The following is a 24822-nucleotide window of genomic DNA, read 5'->3' as shown; positions in this document are numbered from 1 at the left end:
TGCAAAATAATACTGAGAACTTGAATTACCAAGTCCTTGAAAGAGAGTTTGTAGTTTATGGAATCAGTTCAATCTTGTGGTGCATGAAGATATCCACACCAGTTCAGCAGCCTGATGGTTGTTGGGCAATAACTCTTCCTGCACCTGGTCGTGTAGGACCTAAGGCTCCGGTACCTCCTGCCAATTCGTGCAGCAGGTAGAGAGCATGGCCTGGGTGACGGGGCACCTTGATGATGGAGCTTGCACTCCATGTAGATGAGCTTAATGGTGGGAAGGCTTTACCTGTGGTGAACTAGGCTGCTTCCAACACTTTCCGAAGGCTTTTCTATTCCTGGTCATTGGTGTTTCCATATGAAGGCTGTGATGCAACCAGTCAGAATACTCTCCATCGTGCATCTTTATAAGGCAGAACATTACCTTTCCAGCAACATTCCATCCTCCAAGCACTGAATAAAATTTTCTTCTAGATTTAAATAGAAAGCATTTTTTGCTTAATAAATTATTTTAATATGTTAATTGTTATCTGAACAACTTGATGTTCAAAACAGTAATATTTGAACTTACTTCAGAAAGGTTGTTCTACTGGGAAGTAACAGATATCAGATTCAGTTATCCGTATTTCTAACATTATCAAAAAGAGCAGCAATACACTATTGATTCAGTCACACCAATGAGACTAAGAGTCCACGCTGAAAGCAGTTAGATGCAGAAATGCAGTGGGAGCCCTTCGTCTCCAAGAGGAGAATACAAGGGTGACCCTTTGGAACAGAGGTGTAGAGGAAATTCCTTAGCCAGAAGGTGGTGAATCTGTGGAATTCATAGCCACGGACAGCGATGGAAGCCATATTGAATGTATAGCCATTAGTGGCTGCTTAATTAGGTATATCTCTACACCTGTTTGTTAATGCAAATATCTAATAGGTCAATCATGTGGCAGAAACTCATTGCATTCAAACATGCAGCCGTGATGAAGTGGTTTAGATCAAGCATCAGAATGGGGAAGAAGCGTGATTTAAGTGACTGACCATGGAATGATTGTTGGTGCCAGATGTGGTGGCTTGAGTATCTCAGAGACAGCTGATCTCCTGCAATTTTCAACAGTCCTTAGAATTAACAGAACGGTACAAGATACAAAAAACATCTAGTGAACGGCAGTTCTGTGGGTGAAACTGCCTTATTAATGAAAGGTCAGAAGAGAATAAACAGGCTATTTCGAGCTGACAGGAAAGTGACAGTAACTCAATTAACCATGTGTTACAAATGTGCCACAACTCTGAGGGGCCAAAGGGTACAAAGTCGCCCCCTCCTTTTTGAGAATCGCAAGATCGCTATTAATTCAGGTCTGGGACCCAGGAAATGAGAGAGATTCCACAAGGTTTTGGAATGTGTCCTGGCCTCAGTGAAAACAAAACCCCTGATAACGGCTATTGTCTCTTGGAGATGGAATTGTGTATTGAGTACTATACTATTCATTGAAGCCCTCAGGGGATGACCAGAGTGGGCTGGTTGAGAGATTGCATCATCCCAACCTGACTGACATCTGAGACCCCGTGAGTAAGGATAAAAGAGGGTCTGGGGAACAACCCCTTCAGACACACCAGGAGAAACGTATGAGACCGGTGGGGACTTGTGTGTGTGTCCATCCTTGCCTGGATGACAAGTCCTCCATGGAACAGCCTCGCTAAAGGACAAATACGGATCAAGATTGGATAAAGGAAAGCCGGCAAGTTTCTTTTCTCAAAATCTCTCTCTCTCCAACAATTGCAAACCCAGCGGTCCCCAAAGGCTGAAGCCTGCAGGGACTGAGTGACTTTTATATTTCCATCGGACAATACATTATCCCCTAGACAACAACAGAGCTTATTTCTCATTGATTATTATTATACCCTCACTTTCAGATTTAGTATTGACGACATATATTATCTGTATATTTGCATTGATATTATTTTTGTGTCTTTTTACTTATAAATACTGTTAAAAATAGTATCATCAGACTTCAACGGACCTCTCTATCTTTGCTGGTAAGTGGCCCGGTTACGGGGTTCGTAACACATGTGATACATCAGCAATTTTACTTCCTGAGAAAGTTGAAGAAATTTGGCCTGTCCCTAAAAATTTTTATAGGTGCACCGTAGAAAGCATTCTTCCAGGGTGCATCCCAACCTGGTATGGAAGTTGTCCTGTCCAAGACCGGAAGAAGCTGCAGAAGATTGTGAACATAGCCCAGTACATCACACAAACCAATCTTCCATCCTTGGACTCACTTTCACACCGCATGCTGTCGGAGCAGTGCTGCCAGGATAATCAAGGACCGACCCACCCAGCCAACACACTTTTTGTCCCTCTTTCCTCCGGGAGAAGGTTCAGGAGTGTGAAGATTCATACGGCCAGATTTGGGAACAGCTTCTTTCCAACTGTGATAAGACTGCTGAACAGATCCTGACCCGGATCTGGGCCGTACCTTCCAAATATCCGGACCTGACTTGCACTACCTTACTTTCCCTTTCCTATTTTCTAATTATGATTTATGATTTAAATTTTTATTATATTTACTTTGATTTGTTCTTCAGGGAGCGTGAAGCGCAGTATAAAATATCGCTGTGATGATTGTACACTTTAGTATCAATTGTTTGGTGACAATAAAAGTAAAGTAAGTAAGTGGTATGCAGAACACATTGAACCTTAAAGTGGAAGGGCTACAGCAGCATAGGCTCTAAATATATAGAAGTACACACAGTGGCCTCTTTATTGTGTACCTCCTGTACCTAATTAAATGGCTACTGAGTGTATTTAATGCACAGGTTGATAGGTTCTTGATTAGTAAGGGCATCAAAAGTTATGACGTGAAGGCAGGAAAATTAGGTTGAGAAGGGATAATTAATTAGCCATGATTGAATGGTAGAACAGACTCAATGGGCCAAATGGCCTAATTTGCCCCTATGTGTTATGGTCTTATGATCCTCTGAAGATTAAGAACTGATGGAGAAAATGGAAGCCTCTTTTCTATTCATCTTAGTGATGGAGTTGGACTGTAAATCATGTGACTAACTGCAAAGTGAGTCCATTTTCGTCTGATTTCAGCTGCGAAAACATTTGAACATAAGGTCTGGAAGTGATTGAAGCACGAAGTGGCAAAATTAAGCTTAAAATATTAATGTTAAGGAATGAACATTTGATATTCAGGTGAGGTTTACAAAGTATTTCAATCTACAGAGCATCTAATATTGCACAAATGTGTGTAAACATTTCATTAATATAGGTGACTGAAGTTGCAGAGACAGAGTGGCAGCTACTTCACATAAATCAGATTGTAGAAACAAAAAGGAAAGAATAAATTATTTATATTAGTATATTTGTAAAGGAAAACGCACAAAATGCTGATGGAACTCAGCAGGCCAGACAACATCTATAAGGAGAAGCACTGTCGACATTTCGGGCTGAGACCCTTCATCAGGACTAACTGAAGGGGAAGATAGTAAGAGATTTGAAAGTAGTGGGGGGAGGGGGAAATGCGAAATGATCGGAGAAGACCGGAGGGGGTGGGATGAAGCTAAGAGCTGGAAAGGTGATTGGTGAAGGTGAAGGGTCTCGGCCCGAAACATCGACAGTGCTTCTCCTATAGATGCTGCCTGGCCTGCTGTGTTCTACCAGCATTTTGTGTGTGTTGTTTGAATTTCCAGCATCTGCAGATTTCCTCGTGTTTGGATATTTGTAAAGGGACAGGTTTACTTATGAATGCAGCACTAGAAAAACTCTGTCCTTTTGTTTGTGTAGTCAAATGTTTTTTCAATGGTTTGATGGTCCAATTAATCAGAGAACATATACAGTACACAACCTGAAATCCTTACTCCCCATAGACATCCATGAAACAGAACAAAACCCCAAAGAATGACTGACAGAAATTTCCCCCCAGCCACCCCATGCACAAACAGCCCCAAAAGCATCAAACTTCCCCACCCCACCTCGCTCCATTTGCTCCAAGAAAGTTATCAGCCCCCACCACACACCTTGCAAGTGACAGCACAGCCCCAGAGAGCAGGATCTAGAGTCCTTCAAAAACTACTGTTCATCCCAACACCTAGACATCTCAGACAGGCTCTCCCTCTCACTAAAGAGGGAGAGGGAGGTATCACACTTGGAACAGATGAGGGGGAGACAAACAATTTGATACGTCGACGCTATAATCTCGGATGGTGCTTATTTGAGTTACCCCGACTCGAGGGTAACTCTTCTTTCAGCAGCAGCCTACATTGCTGTCTCAATGTTAAAATCTCCCAGGACACTTCAGCCAGTGGCACCAGCGAGGAATTGGGTCATCCACAAGGCTGCATCCTGAAAGCTGTATGTCTTCCAAGAGCACCTGGAGATCTTGAAATGCAGGCCGCTCAGCAAGTTCCAAGAGTGAGAGTTTACCACTGAGATGAACCGCGGTTTAAATGCAGCTATGAATCACAGTCTTCTGCAGAACCCCAACCATCTTGAATGCTTATGCTTAAAGCCTTGAAACTTGTGAGAGGTTTAGGAATATCTCAGAATAGACAAACCTGCAGAGATTTTGTAGGACCTTAAGATATTCAGACCTTTTATCAATGCCATTTTTATAGCCAAATGTACAAAGACAAATAAATGATCTTTTCATTCCTTTCACTTTATAAGATTTGCTTTCTGCAAAATAGCTTCCACCATGCATGAAACAACATCCACTTTGTTTAAAAGCAATTTTCTTGATTGCATTCCATTTTACACTCAGTGGCCACTTTATTAAGTACACCTGTACACCTGCTTGTTAATGCAACTATCTCATCAGCCAATTATATGACAGCAAGTCAATGCATAAAAGCATGCAGACATGGTCAAGTCATTCGGTTGTTGTTCAGACTAAGCATCAGAATGGGGGAAATACGATCTAATTGACTTTGACCATGGAATGATTGTTGGTGCCAGACGGGGTGGTTTGAGTATCTAAGAAACTGCAGATCTGCTGGGATTTTCATGCACAACAGTCTCTAGAGTTTACAGAGAATGGAGCAAAAAACGAAAAAAAACATTCAGTGGGCAGTATTTCTGTAGGCAAAAATGCCTTGTTAATGAGAGAGGTCAGAGGAAAATAGCCAGAATGGTTCAAGCTGACAGGAAGGTAACGATAATTTAAATAACCAGTTTTTACAACAGTGGTGTGCAGAACAGCATCTCTGAACACACAAGAGATGAACCTTGAAGTGAATGGACCACAACAACAAAAGCTCACAAACAGACAATCAATGGCTACTTTATTAGGTAGAGGAGGTACCTAATAAAATGTCCACTGGGGGTAGTTGTTAATTTAATAAATGTACTTTACTTCTCAAACTTGGACATATTCCCATTCACATTACAAATATATTGTTCTATTTATTTACAAGTCAAATTTTGAGCATATGATAATTATTTTTGTCTCATGGACAGTCCAAGAGCGATATGCCTGAAGGATGTCTACATGGATTTCTGTACCTCAGTGTACTCGGGGGCACTCTCTGGGTTCCTCCATAGAGCCTGTTTGTTCCAAGCTTCACTTTATACCTTGGGCCTGTCTGCAACATTTGGTAATGGACGGGAATGAAAAGGGCTACAGAAAGTGGTAGATACAGTTCAGTCTAGCTTGGGCATGCCTTCCCCTTCCAAAAGGTAAAAACAGGCAAAACGAACCAATATCACAGAAGGGCTACTGATGCAGACAGAGAAATGAAAAGTTACCCGAAATGATAGAGTTCCGTGTTGAGTCCAGAAAGTAACAGAGTTTCCAGATGAAAGATGAGGTGCTCATCCTCAAGCCTGTATTGGGACACATTGTAGGTTGGAAATGGCATGGGGAATTTAAGTGGCAGACAACAGGAAGCTCAGGGTCTCACCTGTGGACTGAACACAGGTGTTCTGCAAGGCCTATTCTAACTTAGATTTCCAATATCAGTAGTTTCTTTTTGATTTTCGCAGGTGGAAGACCTGCTATATTATATGACCAAATTGCACCAATTAAGTAAAATGAATTGAACCAAGGTTTGAATACAGGTTTGACATCAATTCTCCACTTTTCAACTCTGCCCCTCCAGTAATAAAATATAGCTTCACTTTCATAATGTTCTTCCTGATCAGTATTGCTAGGTTCTGTGATTTGTGTGTTAATATTCATTCACATATTCCAATGTTCCTTTGCCTTGTTTTTTGTGTAACAATTAGACTTTGCAGCTTTAAATGCATATTAGCAAGATGGTAGATCATCAGTAGTACTCCCAAAGTGCTGCTGTAGTATATCTGCTGAGATGTTTGTCTTCAAGTCCCTGCAGTGGGATTTAACACTCAAATATTCTGACTCCAGGGGGACAGAGTTGCAACTGCTTTGGGTAAAGTTTTACCTGGGCTCGTATCAACAATCTCTGGAACATAGGAATATAATGAATATATATAGGAGCCATTATCTTGTTTTATACTGCAGCAGCATTACAGTCATTACTGTTAGAACAATCTAGCCTCAAATAACCATTTAAAAACTGCAATGTGTTTTTCTTTCTTGAATTAGTCCCAATGAAACAATTGCTCACTAAGCAGGCAAGTTTTGCCTAGCTGTGAAATTGAAAGTACAAAATGTTTAAAAAACAGTCCCTTGAAATTGTAGTAAAGATTAAATCGTTTTATTCAGACTGTATTAGCATTGCATTTTTCTCATTGGTTGCATCTAGTCAATCTGACAAATGCAGTTGTGGACCAACATCATCTGTAGAGTAGAGTCACAGTCATGGAGTTAAATAGTGTAGAAACTGGCCCCTTGACCAATTGGTTCATGCTGAGCAAGATGCCCCACCAAATCTAGTCCCATTTGCCAGCTTTTGGTCTATAACATTCTAAATTTTCCAACACATGTACCTGTCCAATTGCAATTTAAATGTTATTGTGTTCAGTTCTCATTGCAGGAAGGATGTGGAGGCTATCGGGCAGGGGTGTCAAACTCAAATACACAGTGGGCCAAAATTTAAAAATCGGTACAAGTCGAGGGCCGGACTGGTTCAGTGTTTATTACAAAACTTAGTGAAATGAATTGATTACACATATTAACCTGGAACTAACAAAGCTTAGGTTATTGCCTACAAAAACAACATTGAACATTAAATAAATAAAAAATCTGTTGCATTTATTTCTTATGCCTTTATCTGCAGCTTTTCCGGAGTAATTTCTAATGAAAACATTTTTCCACAGGCCAACACTCTGTGATTCACACTAGTCTAAGCCAGATACTTGGCATCTCATCTTGGATGTAAGTTCATCAATGTTTGGAGTCAGGCTCTGAGCTGAGGAAATCCTCAGAATTGAATGAAGGTGTTCATCAGAAAGACGACTCCTGTGTGATGTTTTGTTTATGTTCATCAAAGAGAACAGTTGTTCACACAGATATGTGCTGCCAAACATAGAGAGCATTTGAGCAGCTTGGGTACGCAGCTGGGGCATTGTGTCGGGAATGAAACTTAGAAACTGTGCCCACCGAGTCATACTTTGCCTTGAGTGTGTCACTACGTTGGAGTTCAATCAGCTCCATTTGTATGTTGGTTGGTGCGCTTTCCACGTCAGCTGCAAATGGATTACTGAGCAGTTCAAACCTGCTTTTTTGGGCGTCAAAGTCGGCAAATCGCTGTGTGAAGTCGGCACCAAGTATGCTAAGTTTTTCAGCAAACTTTGCATGTGGGAACACTGCGGTAGAAACCTGCTCTTTCATAGTTTGGCAACACGGAAAATGGCTCAAGTTTTCTTGCTGCATCTGCGTCTCCCATAGGCGCAGCTTGGTTTTAAAAGTCCTCACTGCAGCGTACATGCTTGTGATCACACGACCCCGCCCCTGAAGCTGCAGGTTGAGTGCATTGAGATGGCTCGTGATGTCACACAGAAACGCCATTTCACAAAGCAACTTTTTATCCCGGAGCTCTGTTGTGTCTTTCCCTTTGCTTTCCATGAACTGACAGATCTCCTCACGCAACTCGAAACATCTTTTCAGCACTCTTCCTTGGCTTAACCATTGCACCTCTGTGTGATAGGGCAAATAATTATATTCTGAACCCAACACCTCCAGAAACGAACTCGCGGTGATTTAAACCTTTGGCTCTTATGAAGTTAACTGCTCGTGTTATGGTGCTCATTATATGTTCCATTTTCAAGGCTTTGCCACACAACGATTCCTGGTGTATGATGCAGTGATAAGCTGTCAACTCACCTGCGCCATTTTCCTCCCGCATCTTCTCCCGGATCCTGCCCACCAATCCACTCTTTTGACCGCACATCGCGGGCTTCTGTTTCTTGTCCAGATGCTTGTATTTGTCGTGGTGTTTCATTTCATAGTGTCGTCTTACGTTATATTCTTTAATTACAGCCACACCGTCTCCGCACACAAGACAGACAGGTTTGCCCTTTATATCTGCGAACATATACTCTGCCTCCCACCTGCCTTGAAAATGCCTGTTTTCAAAGTCCACCTTTCGTTCAGCCACTTTTGGGGTGAGGGATAGCTGAAAGTTGACCACACGTGACTAGCGCCATAAGGATGCTGATGAGAGAGTAAGGCTCGTGCTTGAGCAATGCACTGGCAGTGCATTGTGGGATTTGTAGTATTAGTGGTGCATGCAATATACCGGCGGGCCAGCTCTAATAGAGAAAAAAAATTATTCATTAATGATAATCAGGAAATAAACCAGGGAAACCGAATAAACACTAAAAACCCTGAAAACCTGGTACCTGAATAAACTCAGCATTAGCCATATCATACGCCATAGGCGCTTCAATTACTGGGGCCAGCTTTAATGGTAATTAGATATTATCTCGCAGGCCAAAGATAATTCCACCGCGGGCCGGATTTGGCCCGCGGGCCTTGAGTTTGACATATATGCTATAGGGAGTGCAGAGGAGATGATTAGAGAGCATATCTTACGAAGAAAGGTGCAGCAAGCGAGGGCTTTCCTCTTTGGCGAGAAGGAGGATTTCAGGCGACCTGATAAAAATCAGAATCAGGTTTATTATCACCGGCAAGTGTTGTGAAATTTGTTAACATAGCAGCAGCAGTTCAATGCAACACATAATCTTGAATCAATCAATTACAGTATATGTGTAAAAACAGAAATAACCTATATTTAAAAAGTGAGGTAGTGTTTAAGGATTCAATGTCCATCTAGGACTCAGATGTCAGAGGGGAAGAAGCTGTTCCTGAATTGCTGAGTGGGTCCCTTCAGGCTTCTGTACCTCCTACCCAATTGTAACAATGAGAAAAGGGCATGTTATGGGTGCTAGGAGTCCTTAATAATGGACGCTGCCTTTCTGAGACACCACTACTTGAAAAATGTCCTGGGTATTTTGTAGGCTAGTACCCAAGATGGAGTCGACTAAATTTACAACCCTCTGCAGCTTCTTTCGGTCCTATGCCATAGCCACCCCTCCCCCCATACCAATGATGCAGCCTATCAGAATACTCTCCATAGTACATCTACAGAATTTCTTGAGTGTTTTTGTTGGCATGTCAAATCTTTTCGAACTTCTAATGAAGTATATTTGCTGTCTTGCCTTCTTTATAACTGCATTAATATGTTGGGACCAGGTTGGGTCCTCAGAGATCTTGACACCCAGGAACTTGAAACTGTTCACTCTCTCCACTTCTGATCCCTCTATGAGGATTGGTATGTGTTCCTTTGTCTTACCTTTCCTGAAGTCCACAATCAGCTCTTTCGTCTTACTGACATTGAGTGCAAGGTTGTTGCTGCGACACTACTCCACTAGTTGGTATATCTCATCTTGCATACCCTCTCATCTCCATCTGAGATTCTACCAACAATGGTCGTATCATCAACAAATTTATGGATGGTATTTGAGCTATGCCTAGCCATACAGTCATAGGTATAGAGAGAGTAGAGCAGTGGGCTAAGCACGCACCCTGAGGTGCATCAGTGTTGATCATCAGCGAGGAGGATATGTTATCACCAATCTATACAGATTGTGGTTTTCTGGTTCAGAAGTTGAGGATCCAATTGCAGAAGGAGGTAGTGCAAGATGTTAAAAGGCATAGATCAAGTGGACAGCCAAATTTTTACTCCCAGCGCAGAAATGGATAATACAAGGGAGCATAGTTTTAGGGTATTGGGAGGGAAATATAGAGGGGATGTCAGAGGTAGTTTTTTTTTACAGAAAGAGTGATGGATGTGTGCAATGCATTGCCAGAGTGGAGGTAGAGGCAGATACATCAAATCGAGATTCTTAAATCAGTACATGGATGAAAAAAAAATGGAGTGCTATGTGGAAGGGAAGGGTTATATTGATTTTGGAGTAGGTTAAAGGGACAGCACAACATTGTGGGTCTTAGGACCTGTACTATGCTATACTGTTCTATGTAGCTGTTTCAACAACCTTTCTGGCAGCTCATTGAAAAAAGATACAACCCTTTGTTGCTCCTCAAGTTCAATTAAATCTTTCCCTTTTTACCGTAAACTTGTGTCCTCTAGTCCTTGATTCACCCTGTCCATGCCCCTCATGATTTTAATAATCTCTAGACCATAGCAGGACAAATGTTTTGGTGATGTACCTGGGATTTTTGCCCGATTTTTCTCCATTCATTGGAAATTCAAAACTACTTCAGTGTTAGGTGACAAGTAAAACTAACAGATCACCTTTAAAAGTCCAATTTGGTTGATTGAGCACGTTCATGGAAGGAAATACGTTGTTCTTACCTAGCTTCATCCTTCTGCTTGTTCTTTTTGATAGTTTTTCGGCAAAGGTTGGCATGCCACTTGGAGTTTGATTGAATGAGCTCGCGCTCTATCCGTGGATAGCTGCCTTGTGGGGGGGGGGGGTGTGTTGAAGGTTTGACGTTATTGTCACTGATGTTTATGCGAGGGAAGGAGTTGGCGGTTTGGGGTTTGATGTTACAGCCACCATTTTCCGGTGTGGGTGATCTGTTAGCTCTTGGTTGGGGAGGTGAGGGCTGGCATTTGCGAGATTTGTTTCTTTTCCTTTTCACGAAGGAAGGGGTTTGATGTTTTTTCTTTCAATGACTCCTATGGTCTTTTCTGTATTTCAAACATAGAACATAGAAGTTTACATAACACTACAGGCCCTCCAGCCCACAATGGTGTGCCAACCTTGTGAAATACTCTAGAGACTGCCTAGAATTTCCCTAGCGCATAGACCTCTATTTTCCTAAGCTCTATGTACCTACCTAAAAGGCTCTCAAAAGATCCTATTGTATTCACTTCCACCACTGTTGCCGACAGTGCAGTCCATGCACCCACCACTCTACGTGAAAAACTTGCCCCTGACATCACCTTGCTACCTATTTCCAAGCACCTTAAAACTATGCCCCTTGTGTTATCCATTTCAGCCCTGGGAAAAAGCCTCTGGCTATCCATAAGATTAATGCCCCTCATCATCATATGCATCTCTATCAGGTCACCTCTCATCATCTGTCGCTCCAAGGAGAGAAGGCCAAGTACACTCACCCTATTCTCATAAGGTACACCTTCCAATCCGGGCAACATCCTTGTAAATCTCCTCTGCACTCTCTCTATAGTATTCACATCTTTCCTGTAGTGAGGTGACCAGAAATGAACACAGTACTCCAAGTGGGGTCTGACCAAGGTCTTATATTCCTGTAACATTACCTCAAGGCTCTTGAACTCAATCCTATGTTGATGAACGCCAACACACCATTCGCTACCTTAACAACACTGTCAACCTGCACAGCAGCTTTGAGTGTCCTTTCGACATGGACCCCAAGATTTTTCAGATCCTCCACTCTGCCAAGAGTCTTACCATTTATATTATATTCTGTCTTTAAATTGGACCTACCAAATTGAATAATTTCACACTTATATGGGTTAAAGTCCATCTGCCATTTCTCAGCCCAATTCTGCATCCTATCGATGTCCCATTTTAACCTCTGACAACCCTCCAGACTATCCACAACACCCCCAACCTTTGTGTCATCAGCAAACTTACTAACTCACCCTTTTACTAGTTCATCCAGGTCATTTATAAAAATCACAAAGAGGAGGGGTCCCAGAACAGATCCCTGCGGAGCTCCACTGGTCACTGACCTCCATGTAGAATACAAACCATCTGCAACCATCATTTGCCTTGTATGGCCAAGCCAATTCTGGGTCCACAAAGCCAGATCTCCTTGGATCCTATGCCTCCTTACTTTCTGAAGGAGCTTCAGAAGGGGAATCTTATAAACTGCCTTACTGAAATCCATATACATCACATCCACTGCTCTACCTTCATCAATGTGTTTTGTTACATCCTCAGGGAATTCAATCAGGCTCGTAAGGCATGACCTGCCCTTGACAAAGCCATGCTGACTATCCCTAATCAGATTATATCTTTCCAAATTCTCGGCTATCTCTAGAAGACAAATATCAGAGTTGTATTGTACATGTATACTTTGACAATAAAATGAACATTTGAACATTTTGATCCTTTGAATACCTCTAAACTTACACCACTATGGTTGATACTTAATTACCTTCTGAAATGGCTCCTCAAACCATTCAGCTAATTGGGAAAATAGGGATGGGCAATAATCACTGCCCTGATCAGACAGGCTCACATTCCATATAGGACTAATAACAAAATAAACAGGTGATGGCTCTATTGGGATACAGAGAATTATTTAAATATACTTGATTTTTTTATTGATAATGCCATAATAGCAACGTGCTTTTAAAATAAGCCATCAGCACATAAAAATGACTGAACAGTGTCATTATAGTGACATCTAAAATGACTGATACTCTTATTTCCAGAGTTTTACCAGGTTGGAATTTTCTGAGGATCGTGATCTTGTCATGATGGAAAGGCTCGTGAGTTCCAGAGATCCCAAGAGCGATGTGGTTTGGAGTTTAGCCATCTGGATCTTAGCTCCAGATAGGATCACCCATTGCGGTAAGGTCAAAGGGGAGGTTCCAGACAAAGAGCCATCCAATGAAGACCTTCACGGTGAGGTTGGCGGTGGTGACACAGTTAAGATGATGCTATTACACCCAGGGCCTTCTGGAGTTTGGAGTTCAATTCTAGAGCCATTCTGTAAGGATTCCTTATACATCCTCCGATGGTATGCATGGATTTTCCCCAGGTGCTCCAGTTTCCTCCAATAGCCCAAAGACGTACTGGGTAGGTCAATTGTAGATTTTACGTGAGTAGGTTAGGGTTAACTGGTATTGTTGGGTTGCTGGGGTGGCATGGTTTAAAGGGCTGGAAGGATCTACTCTGCATTGTATCGCTGAAGAAATAAATGATGGCACATCACAGTGGCTGTGATGCTGGAGGAAGGCTACAGCAGTGAAGTGTCCCCAGTCATCTTGCACCCCCTGCCACCCCCTGACCCTGATCTATCAAGAACTGCATGGTGGTTGCCTGTGCATCAACCTCCCATGTTAAACAAAGTCAAGCACGGGTATCCAACATTAAGGGAAACCACCCTAACACTCCAGTTATGTGGATCCCAGATCAGCCCCTGCAGCCTCCAGGACCCAACAATAGACAGCCCCTTTGGAAATCATCACACTTGGCTCGAGCAATCCCACCACCAGTACCTGGTTGACAGAGAGAAGCTAAGTGCTGTTTTGCATACGGTTTCCACTGTTGCTGTATAACCTACAGATTAAAATAAATTAGATTAATTTAAGGTACATTTCTTACATCTAAAATTTTCTGCCATAACACGCATGAGCTATAATTATTGTATGCATTGAAATGTGCATTACTTCATCAAAATAATGTAGTTTTGACACTTTAATAATTGTGCATTAAATGTTAAATAGAAAATTTAATGTAATTGGAAAATGTTAAATATTTTTTGGCAGAGTATTTAAGATCTAATATGCATCGTCTTTCATCCTTCATCTCAAGTAATGAAGCTATCGGCCACTTGTGACTGTGCTTCAAAGGCTGAAAATGGGTTATTTTTCTGCGACTGGGCTCAACCAGATTCAATGAGGCATTCACAAGCCCTTGGTATTTTGCAGAATGATCCCTGTTTCTCCAAAGCTGATGTGCAGAAGCGAGTAAACATTGCGGTAGAATGTTGTGGAAATAAAAGTCCTCTGCACAACACAAGATGCACAACTATTATTAAGTTCCCATGCCATTTTGTAAAGATTTTGTGAGCATCATCACAGTGGCAATCGTTCAAGTGACAGAACCAGAGTGGAAATGTTGAGTCTTTAGCTCTTCGAGGTTTCAGAAAAGGCAACAAGAAAAGCTGTACATGGAGTTTTTTCCCCCCTTTTTTTACATTCTCTCAGTTTGAACATGAGAGATGCCAGGCATGGTAGTGGAATGCTTCTCTTGCAGGATGTGGGTAGGCAGGGAGACCCTCGGTGTCCCTGATGACTACAACAGTGAAAAGGTGCAGCTTCTAGCAATCCACATTAAGGAGATGGAGCTGGAACTGGATGAACTCCAGATCATTCGGGAGCCTGAAGGGATGATAGATAGGACATACAGAGAGGTAATTACACCCAATGTGCAGGACACAGGAAACTGAGTGACAGTCAAGAAGGGGTGAGGTGTTAAACAGCCAGTGCAGAGTACCCCTGTGGCCACCTCCCTCCACAACAGGTATAGCACTGTCCTAGTCCCTTCTGGCAATCCTCCTCCTTGCTATTTACCTCAGGAATTGGGCCTCAATCCCCTCATTTAGTTTCCAATCATTCCCAGGTTCCACTAACTACACACACCTGCTTTCCATCAGAAAATGCAGGATAAAGACCCTGTGATCACAATGAGGAGCTGCCAGTTTGTTGGCTGACTTTGGTGTGAGTAACCTTGGTTCATGGGTCTTAGGACTGTTAGTTCTAAGTCTAGCATTGCTCCTGGATTCTCTTCCAACCCTGGACTCCAGGTAATGATTCTCCTGGATACTGATTCCACACTTGCTAGGTCAATAACCTCCTGACTCTCTCTCTGTGCCTGTGTTTTGCACTTGGGTTTGTTTCCACTGCCATGCTTGTGTAACAATCACATTGGATACTGTGGACTGGCGGGGTGAGCTAGTAGAGGAAAGTCACAGCAGTCAGGACTCTGGCACTGAGTCTGACTCTGCAATTCAGAAGGGAAAGGGGCAGAAGAGGTTAACTGTTCAGATAGGGAATTTGTTAAGGGAACAGAACAATTCCCAGGTGGCATGTTGCCTCCTGGGTGTCAGGGTCTGGTTTATCTTGGACAAGTCCTTAGCCATCTTAAGAGGGAGGGTGAACAGCCCATGGTCCATGTAGGTACCAATGCCATGGGTAGGACAAGTGATGAGGTTCTGCATAGGGAGTTCAGGGAGTTAGGTGCTAAGTTAAATGACTGGACCTCAAGGGTTATGATCTCAGGACTACTACTTGTGCCATGTGCTAGTGAGGCAAGAAATAGGAAGATTATACTGTTGAACACATGGCTAAGGAGTTAGTGCAGGAGGCAGGGCATAAGATTTTTGGATCAATGGGCTCTCTTCTAGGGGAGGTGAGACCTGTACAGAAGAGATGGTTTGCACCTGAACTGAAAGGGGACAAATATCCAATCGGGAAGGTTTGCTTGTACTGCACAGTGGGGTTTAAACTAGAGTTGCAGGGGGGTGGGAACCAGAGTACAAGTGCAGTTAGTGGAGAGGTTGTGAAGACAGTTGTTGTAAAGACCTCAGACAAAGTCAGGAATCAAAAGGTTGAGCATGGTGCAATTAATGTCCTGAACTGTATATATTTCAGTGCAAGAAGTATCATAAGAAAGACAGATGAGTTCAGGGCATGGATCAACACCTGGAATTGTGATATTGCAGCCATTAGTTGCAGGAGGGGCAGGACTGGCAGCTCAATATTCCAGGGTTCTGTTGTTTTAGGTATGACAGAGAGAGGGATTAAAGGAGGAGAAGTGGTATTACTAGACAGGGAAAATGTCACAGCAGTGCTCAGACTGGAGTATCCTATTGAAGCATTATGAGTGGAACTGAGAAGTAAGAAAAGTATGACCATGTTAAATGGGCTTTATTACAGACTGCCGAACAGTCCAAGGGATTTAGGGGAACAAATTTGCGGAGAGACCGCAGACTGTTGCAAGAAATACAATGTTGTTATAGATTCAAAAACTTTATTGTCATTCTAACTGTACATCAGCTCTGCAGGGCAGAATGAGACAGTGTTTCCCAGGAGCAGAGCAATCATAACATAACAAATGCAACACTAAATAATAAACATAACAAGAAATGGTAAAACACAACAGCCACATGTCAGTTGAAAACAAGTTATAAGTGTCCAGTGCAAGTTAAATGTGTCCAAAGCAGAGTCAGGTAGAGCAGCTATTTAGCAGTCTGACTGCTTGTGGGAGGAAGCTGTTTAGTAGCCTTGCGGTTTTAGTTTTGATACTCTTGTAATGTTTACCTGATGGCAGAAGAACAAACAGTTCATGGAGAGGGTGTGAGGGGTCTTTAATGATGTACCATGTCTTCTGGAGGCAGTAGGTGATTTCAGCTTTCCATGTACTGTATGGGACTCCCACACTGTAAAAGGACTAGATGGGACAGAGTTTGTCAAATTTATTCAGGAAAGTTTCCTTATTTAATATGTAGAATTCCCAAAAGGAGAGTGTGTGATACTTGATCTGGAGATAAGTAGCAAATATAGGCATGTAAAAACAAATGAGTTGATTATGGAATATAAGAATTGTAAGGGAACATTTAAAGAAAGCAATCAGGAATGCAAAAAGAAGGCATGAAGTTGCCCATAGCAGACAAGATGAAGGAGCATCTGAAGGGATTACACAGATATGTTAAGAGCAAAACAATTGCAATAGACAAAAATTAGTCCTCTGGAAGATCAGAATGGTAGTCCATGTGTGGAACCAAAAGAGATGGGAGACACCTTAAATATTTTGCGTCTTTATTTTTCTCAGGAGATGGACACAGAATCTATGGGAGTGCGGCAAAGCAGCATCAACTTCATGGATCCTATATAGATTACAGAAGTGGAGGTGTTTTCTGTCCTGAGGCAAATTAGAGTGAATAAATCCTCAGAGCCTGACATGGTGTTCTCTCACCCCCTGCACGAGGCAAGTGCAAAATTTATCGGGGCCCTAGCAGGGTTATTTAAAACATCCTTAACGACAGAAGAGGTAATGTGGTTAACTGGGTCAACAAATTTGCGGATGACACCAAGACTGAGGGTGCAGTGGACTGTGAGGAAGGCTAACGTGGCTTGTAGAGGGACCTGCATCAACTGGAAAAATGGGCTGAAGAATGGCAGATGGAATTCAATATAGACAAACGCAAGGTGATACACTTCGGTAGGACCAACCAAGGTAGGTCTTTCACAGTGAATGGTATAGCACTGTGGCATGTGGTAGAGAAAAAAGGAACTGGGAATACAGGTCTATAATTCATTTGAAAGAGATGTCACAGGTAGATAGGGTCATAAAGAGAGCTTCTGGCACATTGGCCTTCATAAATCAAAGTATTATGTACAGGTGATGGGATGTTAAGTGGAAGTAGTACAAGACATTGGTGAGGCCAAATTTGGAGTACTGTGTGCAGTTTTGGTCACCTACCTACAGGAAAGATTTAAATAAGGTTGAAAGAGTACAGAGAAAATTTACAAGGATGTTGCTGAGTCTGGAGGATCTGTTATATGGAAAGGTTGAACAGATGAGGACTTCATGCCTTAGGATGTAGGAGATCGAGGAGAGATATGATAGAGGTATTCAAAATTATGAGGGGTATAGATAAGGTAAACGTAAGTAGGCTTTCTCCACTGAAGTTGGTTGGGACTACAACTAGAGGTCATTGGTTAAGGGTGAATGAAAGGTGAGAAGTTTAAGGGGAATATGAGGGGAAATTTCTTCTCTCAGGGGGTCATGTGTGTAAAGAGCTTCCAGCACAACTGGTGCATGCGAGGTTGATTTCCAAACTTGAGCAAAGTTTGGATAGGTAAATGGAAGGTATGGGTATGGAGGGCTATGGTCCCGGTTTAATGGCAGTAGGCAGGTTAAATCATTTTGGCATGGACTATGGCCCAAAAGGTCAGTTGCTGTGCTGTACATTTCTATGAATCTCTCAAGCCTTTGAGTTGCTGTTTTCTGCATGAAAGCCTGAAGTTCATATCTGTGATTAACTACTTAAGTGATAAAACACGGACAGCTTCAGGAAAAGTTGAACAGTCAGCATTATCAAAGTACAATTTGAAATTTTCAAATGCCTTTGGAGACATACCAAGTCTCCTAAAACTCCTAATTGAAATATAGCTGCTGTCATTCCTTCTTTACAATTATATCGATATATTGGGCCTAGGGTTGATCTTCAGAGGTATTGACACCAAGGAACTTGAATGTTCTCACCCTTTACACTTCTGACCTCTCAGTGAGGACTGGTGTGTGTTCCCTCAACTTACCCTTCCTGAAGTCCACAATCAATTCCTTGGTCTTTCCGATGTTGAGTGCAATGGGTGACCACTGAACCAGCTGATCTATCTTACTCCTATACACTTCCTCATCACCATCTGAAGTTCTGCCAAAAATAGTTGTGTAGTCAGCAAACTTGTACAACTTTTAAGCTGTCCCCAGCCACACAGCCATGGTGTAGAGGCAGCAGAGCATTGACCTAAGCACACATCTTTGAGGTGTAGCAGTATTGATTGTCAGCGAGGAGATGTTATTTCCAAACCCAATAGACTGTGGTCTCCTGATGAGGAAGTCGAGGATTCAGATGCAGAAGGAGATAGAGGCCCAGGTTTTGGAGCTTGTTGTTCAGAAATGAGGATATGATTGTTTTGAATGCTGAGCTGTAGTCAATGAGCAGCAGCCTGATGCAAGTTCTACTATTGTGCAGGTGATCCAAGGCCATCGAGAGCCAATGAGATCGCATTCTCCATAGACCAATTGTGGAGATGGGCAAATTGAAGCGGGTCCAGGTCCTTGCCAAAGCAGGAGTTGATTGTAGCCATGACCAACCTCTCAAAGCACTGAATCAAAGTAGATGTGAGTGCCACTGGCCAATGGTCATTGAGGCAGATTACCCTGCACTTCTTGAGCACTGGTATAACTTGTCCTTTTGAATCAGGTGGAAAATTCAAAATGCAGCAGTGAGAGATTGAAGATGTCCTTCAATGGTCTTGCCAGTTGGTTGGCACAATTTTTCAGAGCCCTACCTGGTACTACTTCAGGGCCTATCACCTTGCGAGAGTTCACTCTCTAGACAGATGTTCTGATGTCGACCTCCAAAACTCGGAGTAGATGTAGTTTTATTCTCCCTTTTAAGACATGCATGAAAGGTGTTCAAGCTCCTCTGCGAGTGAAGCTTCAGTCATTCATGATGTCAGGTTTTGTTTTGTAGGAAGTAATATTCTGCAAATCCTGCCAGATCTGAAGTGCATCTGATTGTCTCTAACATCAATTGTACCATATTATTGTTCTTAAGGTAGCCTTCTGTAGGTTGTTCCTGGACTTCTTGTATAGTTGTGGATCTCCAGTCTTAAATGCCACAGATGTAGCCCTCCACAGACTATGAATCTCCTGGTTCATCTGCAGCTTGTGATTTGGGTATGACCGGTATGTTCACAGAAGCACACACTCATCCACATAGGCTTTGTCTGGGTCAGTGACAACTGTAGCATACTCATTCAGACTTGATGAGTCCCTGAATATTGTCCAGTCTACCCATATGAAGCAGCCTTTAAGCGCTCCTCCACTGCCGTCACTAATATTACCCGGAGATTCAAAGGGGTTTATGTGGCCTTTAGTTTGGTAATTTGTCAGTCACCAGTAAAAAGAACATACAGACAGCTCCAAATTGTTTCCATGATGGATCAGCCTCATATTGCGCCCTCCTCTAATTCATACCAGGTGGAACTCACTCCCAAAGAAAGAAACTGAGGGAATTACCATGAATGCAATTTCTACAATCGATGTAGAAAGGCAGGATATCCTGCCTCTAATCTGCTCTTGTCTTCTTAGTATTTATGTGGATGGTCCAGGTGATTTTCTGAGCTCCAGTGGAGATCTCCAGGAAGTTGATGGTAAGGGAATCAGTAAGGATAATGCACTGAATATATTACTGGCCAGTGAGCAGCCGATGCTTGAATGCAATCTAGATCATACTACATGCAGGCATGGGCTGCTTCAATTGCTAGTGAGTGGAATTCAGTATTGTTCATTCACCAGTGACTATACCTATTCTGATCTGATAATGGAAGAAAGATGGTTGATTGTTGGGCCGAGGACACAGCTCCATCTGCGAGTGAGGAACTGCAAGCCTAGAGTTTGGGGTCCTGTCATGAGATAGCGAGGGGATGGATCCTGAAAATCAAAGCCTGAAGGTCAATCAGAAATCCAGAAGTTAAAGTCCAATGGCTGAAGCCTGGAAACTGAAGGCCTAGAGGACTCTCCTGGGGTTGGAGAACTGCCATGTGTGGGAGGGAGGAAAGGGTCTTGTTTTGCTGCTGTTTTGTTACTTGTTGTGTTCTTTTTCATTGAGTTCTGTTTTGTTCTACTAAGCATGTAGATAGGCTGTGTTGGCACCAGAATGTGTGAGGATACTTGCAGGCTGCCTCCAGCAAACCTTTAGGTTGTATTGGTCATTAATGCAAACAACCTATTTCCCTGTGTGTTTTGATGCACTTATGACAAATAAAGCTAATTTTTAATCTTTAATCTTAAAGAAGAGTAACCACCCTGGAAGATGAAGGCCATGCTAAAAACTGCTGTCTGTTGGATTGGTCAATGTTGATGTAATGTCCTGGTTCACATGGTTCATATTTTTTCTGTTATGCTTTTTTGTGTTTTGTGTAAGCTGCTTGAAGATGAGAGCTCAGAAATGTGTGCCATCCAATGGGGATGAATGGATTCAGGGGAGATTTCTCTGGTGACGGACACTAAGGTTGGGCTTGGGGCTTTTGAGAGGGCAGAAGAGAAGAGGTCAGAACAGTCGACCCAGAGTGTGGCCATGATTCAATGAAGCCTGGGGAGATCGAAAGAGGATTGGCAAAGGGAAACTGAGCTCCAACTTGTGCACATTAGACTTTCATTTAAAACAGGCCCTTTCCTTTTTGCTTTTTCTTTACTAACCCTTTAGTCAAATTAAGAATTATAAAGCCAAATCTTTTAATTGTATGCAGTGTACTGTCTCATTTCGTGGTACTGATTTGTAACAGTAATGCATCATGCAGTATCCACACAAACGGGGATTTGGGGGGCCTTGCACTTCAATCTCCCACGTTTGGCGGGGTTGGAAGGTGCCTTTCCTAGACTTGTGCAGTGGAACCCAGAGTGTCACATTTAACTAACACTAGAAATGTCAGCTGGTGCTTGGTAAGGAAGCTGCACAGCAGAATGCATATTTTTTAACAGTTCCAGAGCACACATAATCCAGGAGTCTGTATATTCCTGGAGCAATTCCACTCTTCACCTGGGTTACTATAATCATATCAAGAGTAGCTATGATTTCAGCTGCCAAAGCTTTAAGCTAAAACAACCACTCCCTAAACCTCTTTCCTTAAAGACACCTCTTTAACACCATTCATCTGACCATCCACATTACTATGATCAGGGCAGTGGTACAGGAGCCTGAGGACTCTCACCCAGAGTTTTCAGAACAGATTCTTCCCCTCTGACAGCAGAGTTTTGAAGCAGTCCTCTTTGTCTTGTTACTTCATGCTCATAATTTATTGCTATTTATTTACATTTGCATTTGCACAGTTTGTTGTTCATCAATCCTGTTTAGTTACTGTTCCATAGACTTGCTAAGTATGCCTGCAGGAAGAGGAATATCAAGGTTGTACATGGTGACATGTATGCACTCTAATATGAACTCGTGAACACTGCCTCATTATTCCTCTTGTACTCTACTTGCGTAATTTTGTATCTTACAATATCTTTAATGTCTTGCTCTATACTGCTGCTGCAAAACAACACATTTCATGACACATCAGCAATAATAGACCTGATTCTGAAGGTTTTGATCCTTTGTTTTGTAAGTTTCTTGTGTTGCTCATTGTCAAATCAGTTCGGTCAAACAAATGCCTTGTGATGCTTGCTATCTTAAAGGCATCAAATAAATGTTACATTAGCAAGAGCAGACAGATCTTGGACTAACAACACACAAAATGCTGGTGGAACACAGCAGGTCAGGCAGCGTCTATAGGGAGAAGCGCTGTTGACGTTTCGGGTCGAGACCCTTCGTCAGGACCCGCATTTTGTGTGTGTTGCTTGAATTTCCAGCATCTGCAGATTTCCTCGTGTTTGCCTTTAAGATCTCAGACTAGATTGTTTAGAACAGGCAACACTCAAAGAATGTAATGACAAGCATTGAGAGCAGTTTTGGGCCCCTTATCTTAGAAAGGATGTGCTGAAACTGGAGAGAGTTTAAAAGAAAATGATTCCAGGATTGAATTGTTTGTCATATGATGAGCATTTCATAGCTCTGGGCCTGTATTCAATAGAATTCAGAAGAATGAGGGGTGACCTCACTGAAACCTATCAAATGGTGAAAGGCCTTAATTGAGAGATGTGGAGATAATGGGTGGGTCTAAAACCAGAGGGCACAGCCTTAGAATAGAGGGGCATTCTTTTAGAACGGAGATAAGGAGGAATTTCTTTAGCCAGAGAGCAGTGACTGTGGAATTCTTTACCATAGGCAGCTGTGGAGGCAAATTCTGCTCCTAATTAACGGTTCACCTTTTTCTATTCCAACTGTTTGCTTTGTCCACCAGTCAAAACCAAGAAATAAAATGTGCTCAATGCGCTCCAAAATCAGCACAATTTTCGAGTCCAGTTCTTAAAGCTCCCATCGACACTTCCCGGAGATCGAAGCATCCAGGAACTGGTGGTAAGAGAATTGAAAAGTGCATCGCAGTTATTTACTGCAGCAGAAAATGCTTAGCCTTCAAATAAAGTAATATGGATTGAATGGAAAGGCCATGCTTTGATCCGGCGGAACTACTCTAGGACTGAGAACTGACTTAAATTCAGCGCAGAAGCGTTGCTTCCACGGCGGCCTCCTGCAGCCACCGTACGTGGGTGAAGTAGGAAGTCTGCGAGAAGCACTGACAGTGCCGGACGTTGCCATGGGACTCCCGAGCTATGTCCCGTTGCTGCTGGCGCTGAGCACCCACAGCTTACGAACGGTTGCCCAGGTGCCCCTGGTGCTCAATACGTGGGGCTTTGCAGACGCGGCGCACCGGGGTGAGTGTTAAGTTCCGTCCAGCACGGAGGAAAACCGGTTACTTCCTCTCTCTCCAGCTTTGCCGACAGTGTGACTTGGCTTGGCCACAGGCATTGCACACCGATACGTTATTTGTTAATGTCGCGTCCCGATGCTGTTTGAGGAAATGTAGGCTGTTAAATGCATTCTCCGCGCTTAGGATGGAATGGGCAAGTGGGTAAGTGCCCTTCTTCCATTTACCACAGGGAGTTCGCAGCTACTGCCTTCAAAAATATTTTTTAAATTCTTCGCATATGCTCAGTGACTTCCTACAGGGCAGTTTAATGGCCAGTTAAGCTACCAACTGGAATGCAGTAGGAAACCCCATGCTGTCACAGAGAGAATGTGCAAACTCCGCACAATTAGTTAGCACCAAGACAGGAAGATGTTCTTGGCGTTGTTCTGAGATACCAAACCTCTTTGCCAGTGAGTTGCCCTTCGCCAACACTCCCCCCTCACCCACCTCCAGACCCATCACCCTATTTCTTTCCCCTCCTGAGCCCACTCCGTCTGCCCATCACCCCATAGGTCTCACACTGTTCCTATCTGCCTGTCCCACCTTCCGAGTTGACCCCATGCTCCTCTTTCCTATCCTTTCAGATTCCGTCACCTGCAGCCCTTTGTCACCTCCACCTATCACGTTCCAGCCTCTGCAGTTGCTTCTATTCCACATCTCCTCACTTGGATCTACCTATCACTTACCAGCTCTTGCCCCAACCCTTCCCTCCCTTACACAAGCTATCACTCCTATATCTTTAGGTGTGGATGAAGGCTCTCGGCCCACAGCTTGACCTGCTGAGTTCCTGCAGCATCCATCAGGGAGGAGATACAGAAGCCTGAAGGCACACACTCAGCAATACAGGAGCAGCTTCTTCCCGTCTGCCATCTGATTCATAAACGGACATTGAACCCGTGAACACTACATCACTTTTTAAAATATTTCTGTTTTTGGACTACATTTGATCTATTTAATGTACATACTGTATATATACTTACTGTAATTGATTTACTTATTTTTCCCTTCTATGTTATTATGTATTGCATTGAACTGCTGCTGCTAAGTTAACAAATTTCATGGCACATGCTGATGATAATAAACCTGATTCTGATTCTTATTTCTTGCTTCAAATGCCTTGACATTAGGGCTAATAATGTGTCTGCTCTGGGACTATCTCTTCAACTGTTGTATTATTCTCCTTTTAGCACTGGCCAGTGCAAACACCCACCCTTATCAGCCATGGACTTTAACTAAGCCTGACCTGCAACACTGAGATGTGTAGTTATGTGCCCTGATACTATGAAGTCAGCACAGAAGGTGCAATATAATTGCAACATCGAAGGTAGTATTGATTACAGAACAATCAAAATATCATCGAGCAGCAAGTACTGTTGCAATACTTCAATTCTTTTCAAAACAGCATTGTTAACGTATTGTTCCCTAGGTATGGATTTGATTTGTTGACCTGCAGAATATTGATGATTAGGAGCCAAGGTGGAAGTTTTAAAAGCTCTGCCTGTGCATACCAAGTTGTGGTCTGGGAATTTCCACCTGAAGGCATTCACATAGTTTATTATTTTGATCTTTTAAATTCAAACCCATC

At 42.7% G+C, this 24822-nt stretch overlaps 2 protein-coding genes across 3 annotated transcripts in view; one reads left to right on the top strand and one right to left on the bottom strand.

Moving 5' to 3' along the window:
* Positions 1-6785: 6785 nt before the first annotated feature.
* LOC132396295 (general transcription factor II-I repeat domain-containing protein 2-like) lies at positions 6786-8241 on the bottom strand. Its single transcript, XM_059973822.1, has 2 exons — positions 8234-8241; positions 6786-8046 (listed from the first exon to the last, which is right to left on the bottom strand). Exon 2 carries the CDS (start codon positions 7973-7975, stop codon positions 7412-7414), a length of 564 nt encoding a protein of 187 aa, XP_059829805.1. The 5' UTR covers positions 7976-8046; positions 8234-8241; the 3' UTR covers positions 6786-7411.
* A 14673-nt stretch (positions 8242-22914) lies between these two features.
* The window catches only part of LOC132396616 (N(4)-(Beta-N-acetylglucosaminyl)-L-asparaginase-like), a 37384-nt gene continuing 35476 nt past the window's right edge, over positions 22915-24822 (top strand). Inside the window, exon 1 of one of the 2 annotated variants that reach the window (XM_059974308.1) lies at positions 22915-23202. In XM_059974308.1, coding sequence (XP_059830291.1) covers positions 23085-23202 — 118 coding nt within the window. In that variant the 5' untranslated portion in view covers positions 22915-23084. Of the gene's footprint in view, positions 23203-23248; positions 23400-24822 lie in introns of those variants that run through there. The other variant, XM_059974309.1, reaches the window with a different exon arrangement.

This window comes from Hypanus sabinus, chromosome 7, assembly GCF_030144855.1.
Source record: "Hypanus sabinus isolate sHypSab1 chromosome 7, sHypSab1.hap1, whole genome shotgun sequence".
NCBI classification, from domain to species: Eukaryota; Metazoa; Chordata; class Chondrichthyes; order Myliobatiformes; family Dasyatidae; genus Hypanus; species Hypanus sabinus.
Note: the sequence above shows the minus strand (reverse complement) of the source record. Positions and strands in the feature narration are given on the sequence as shown.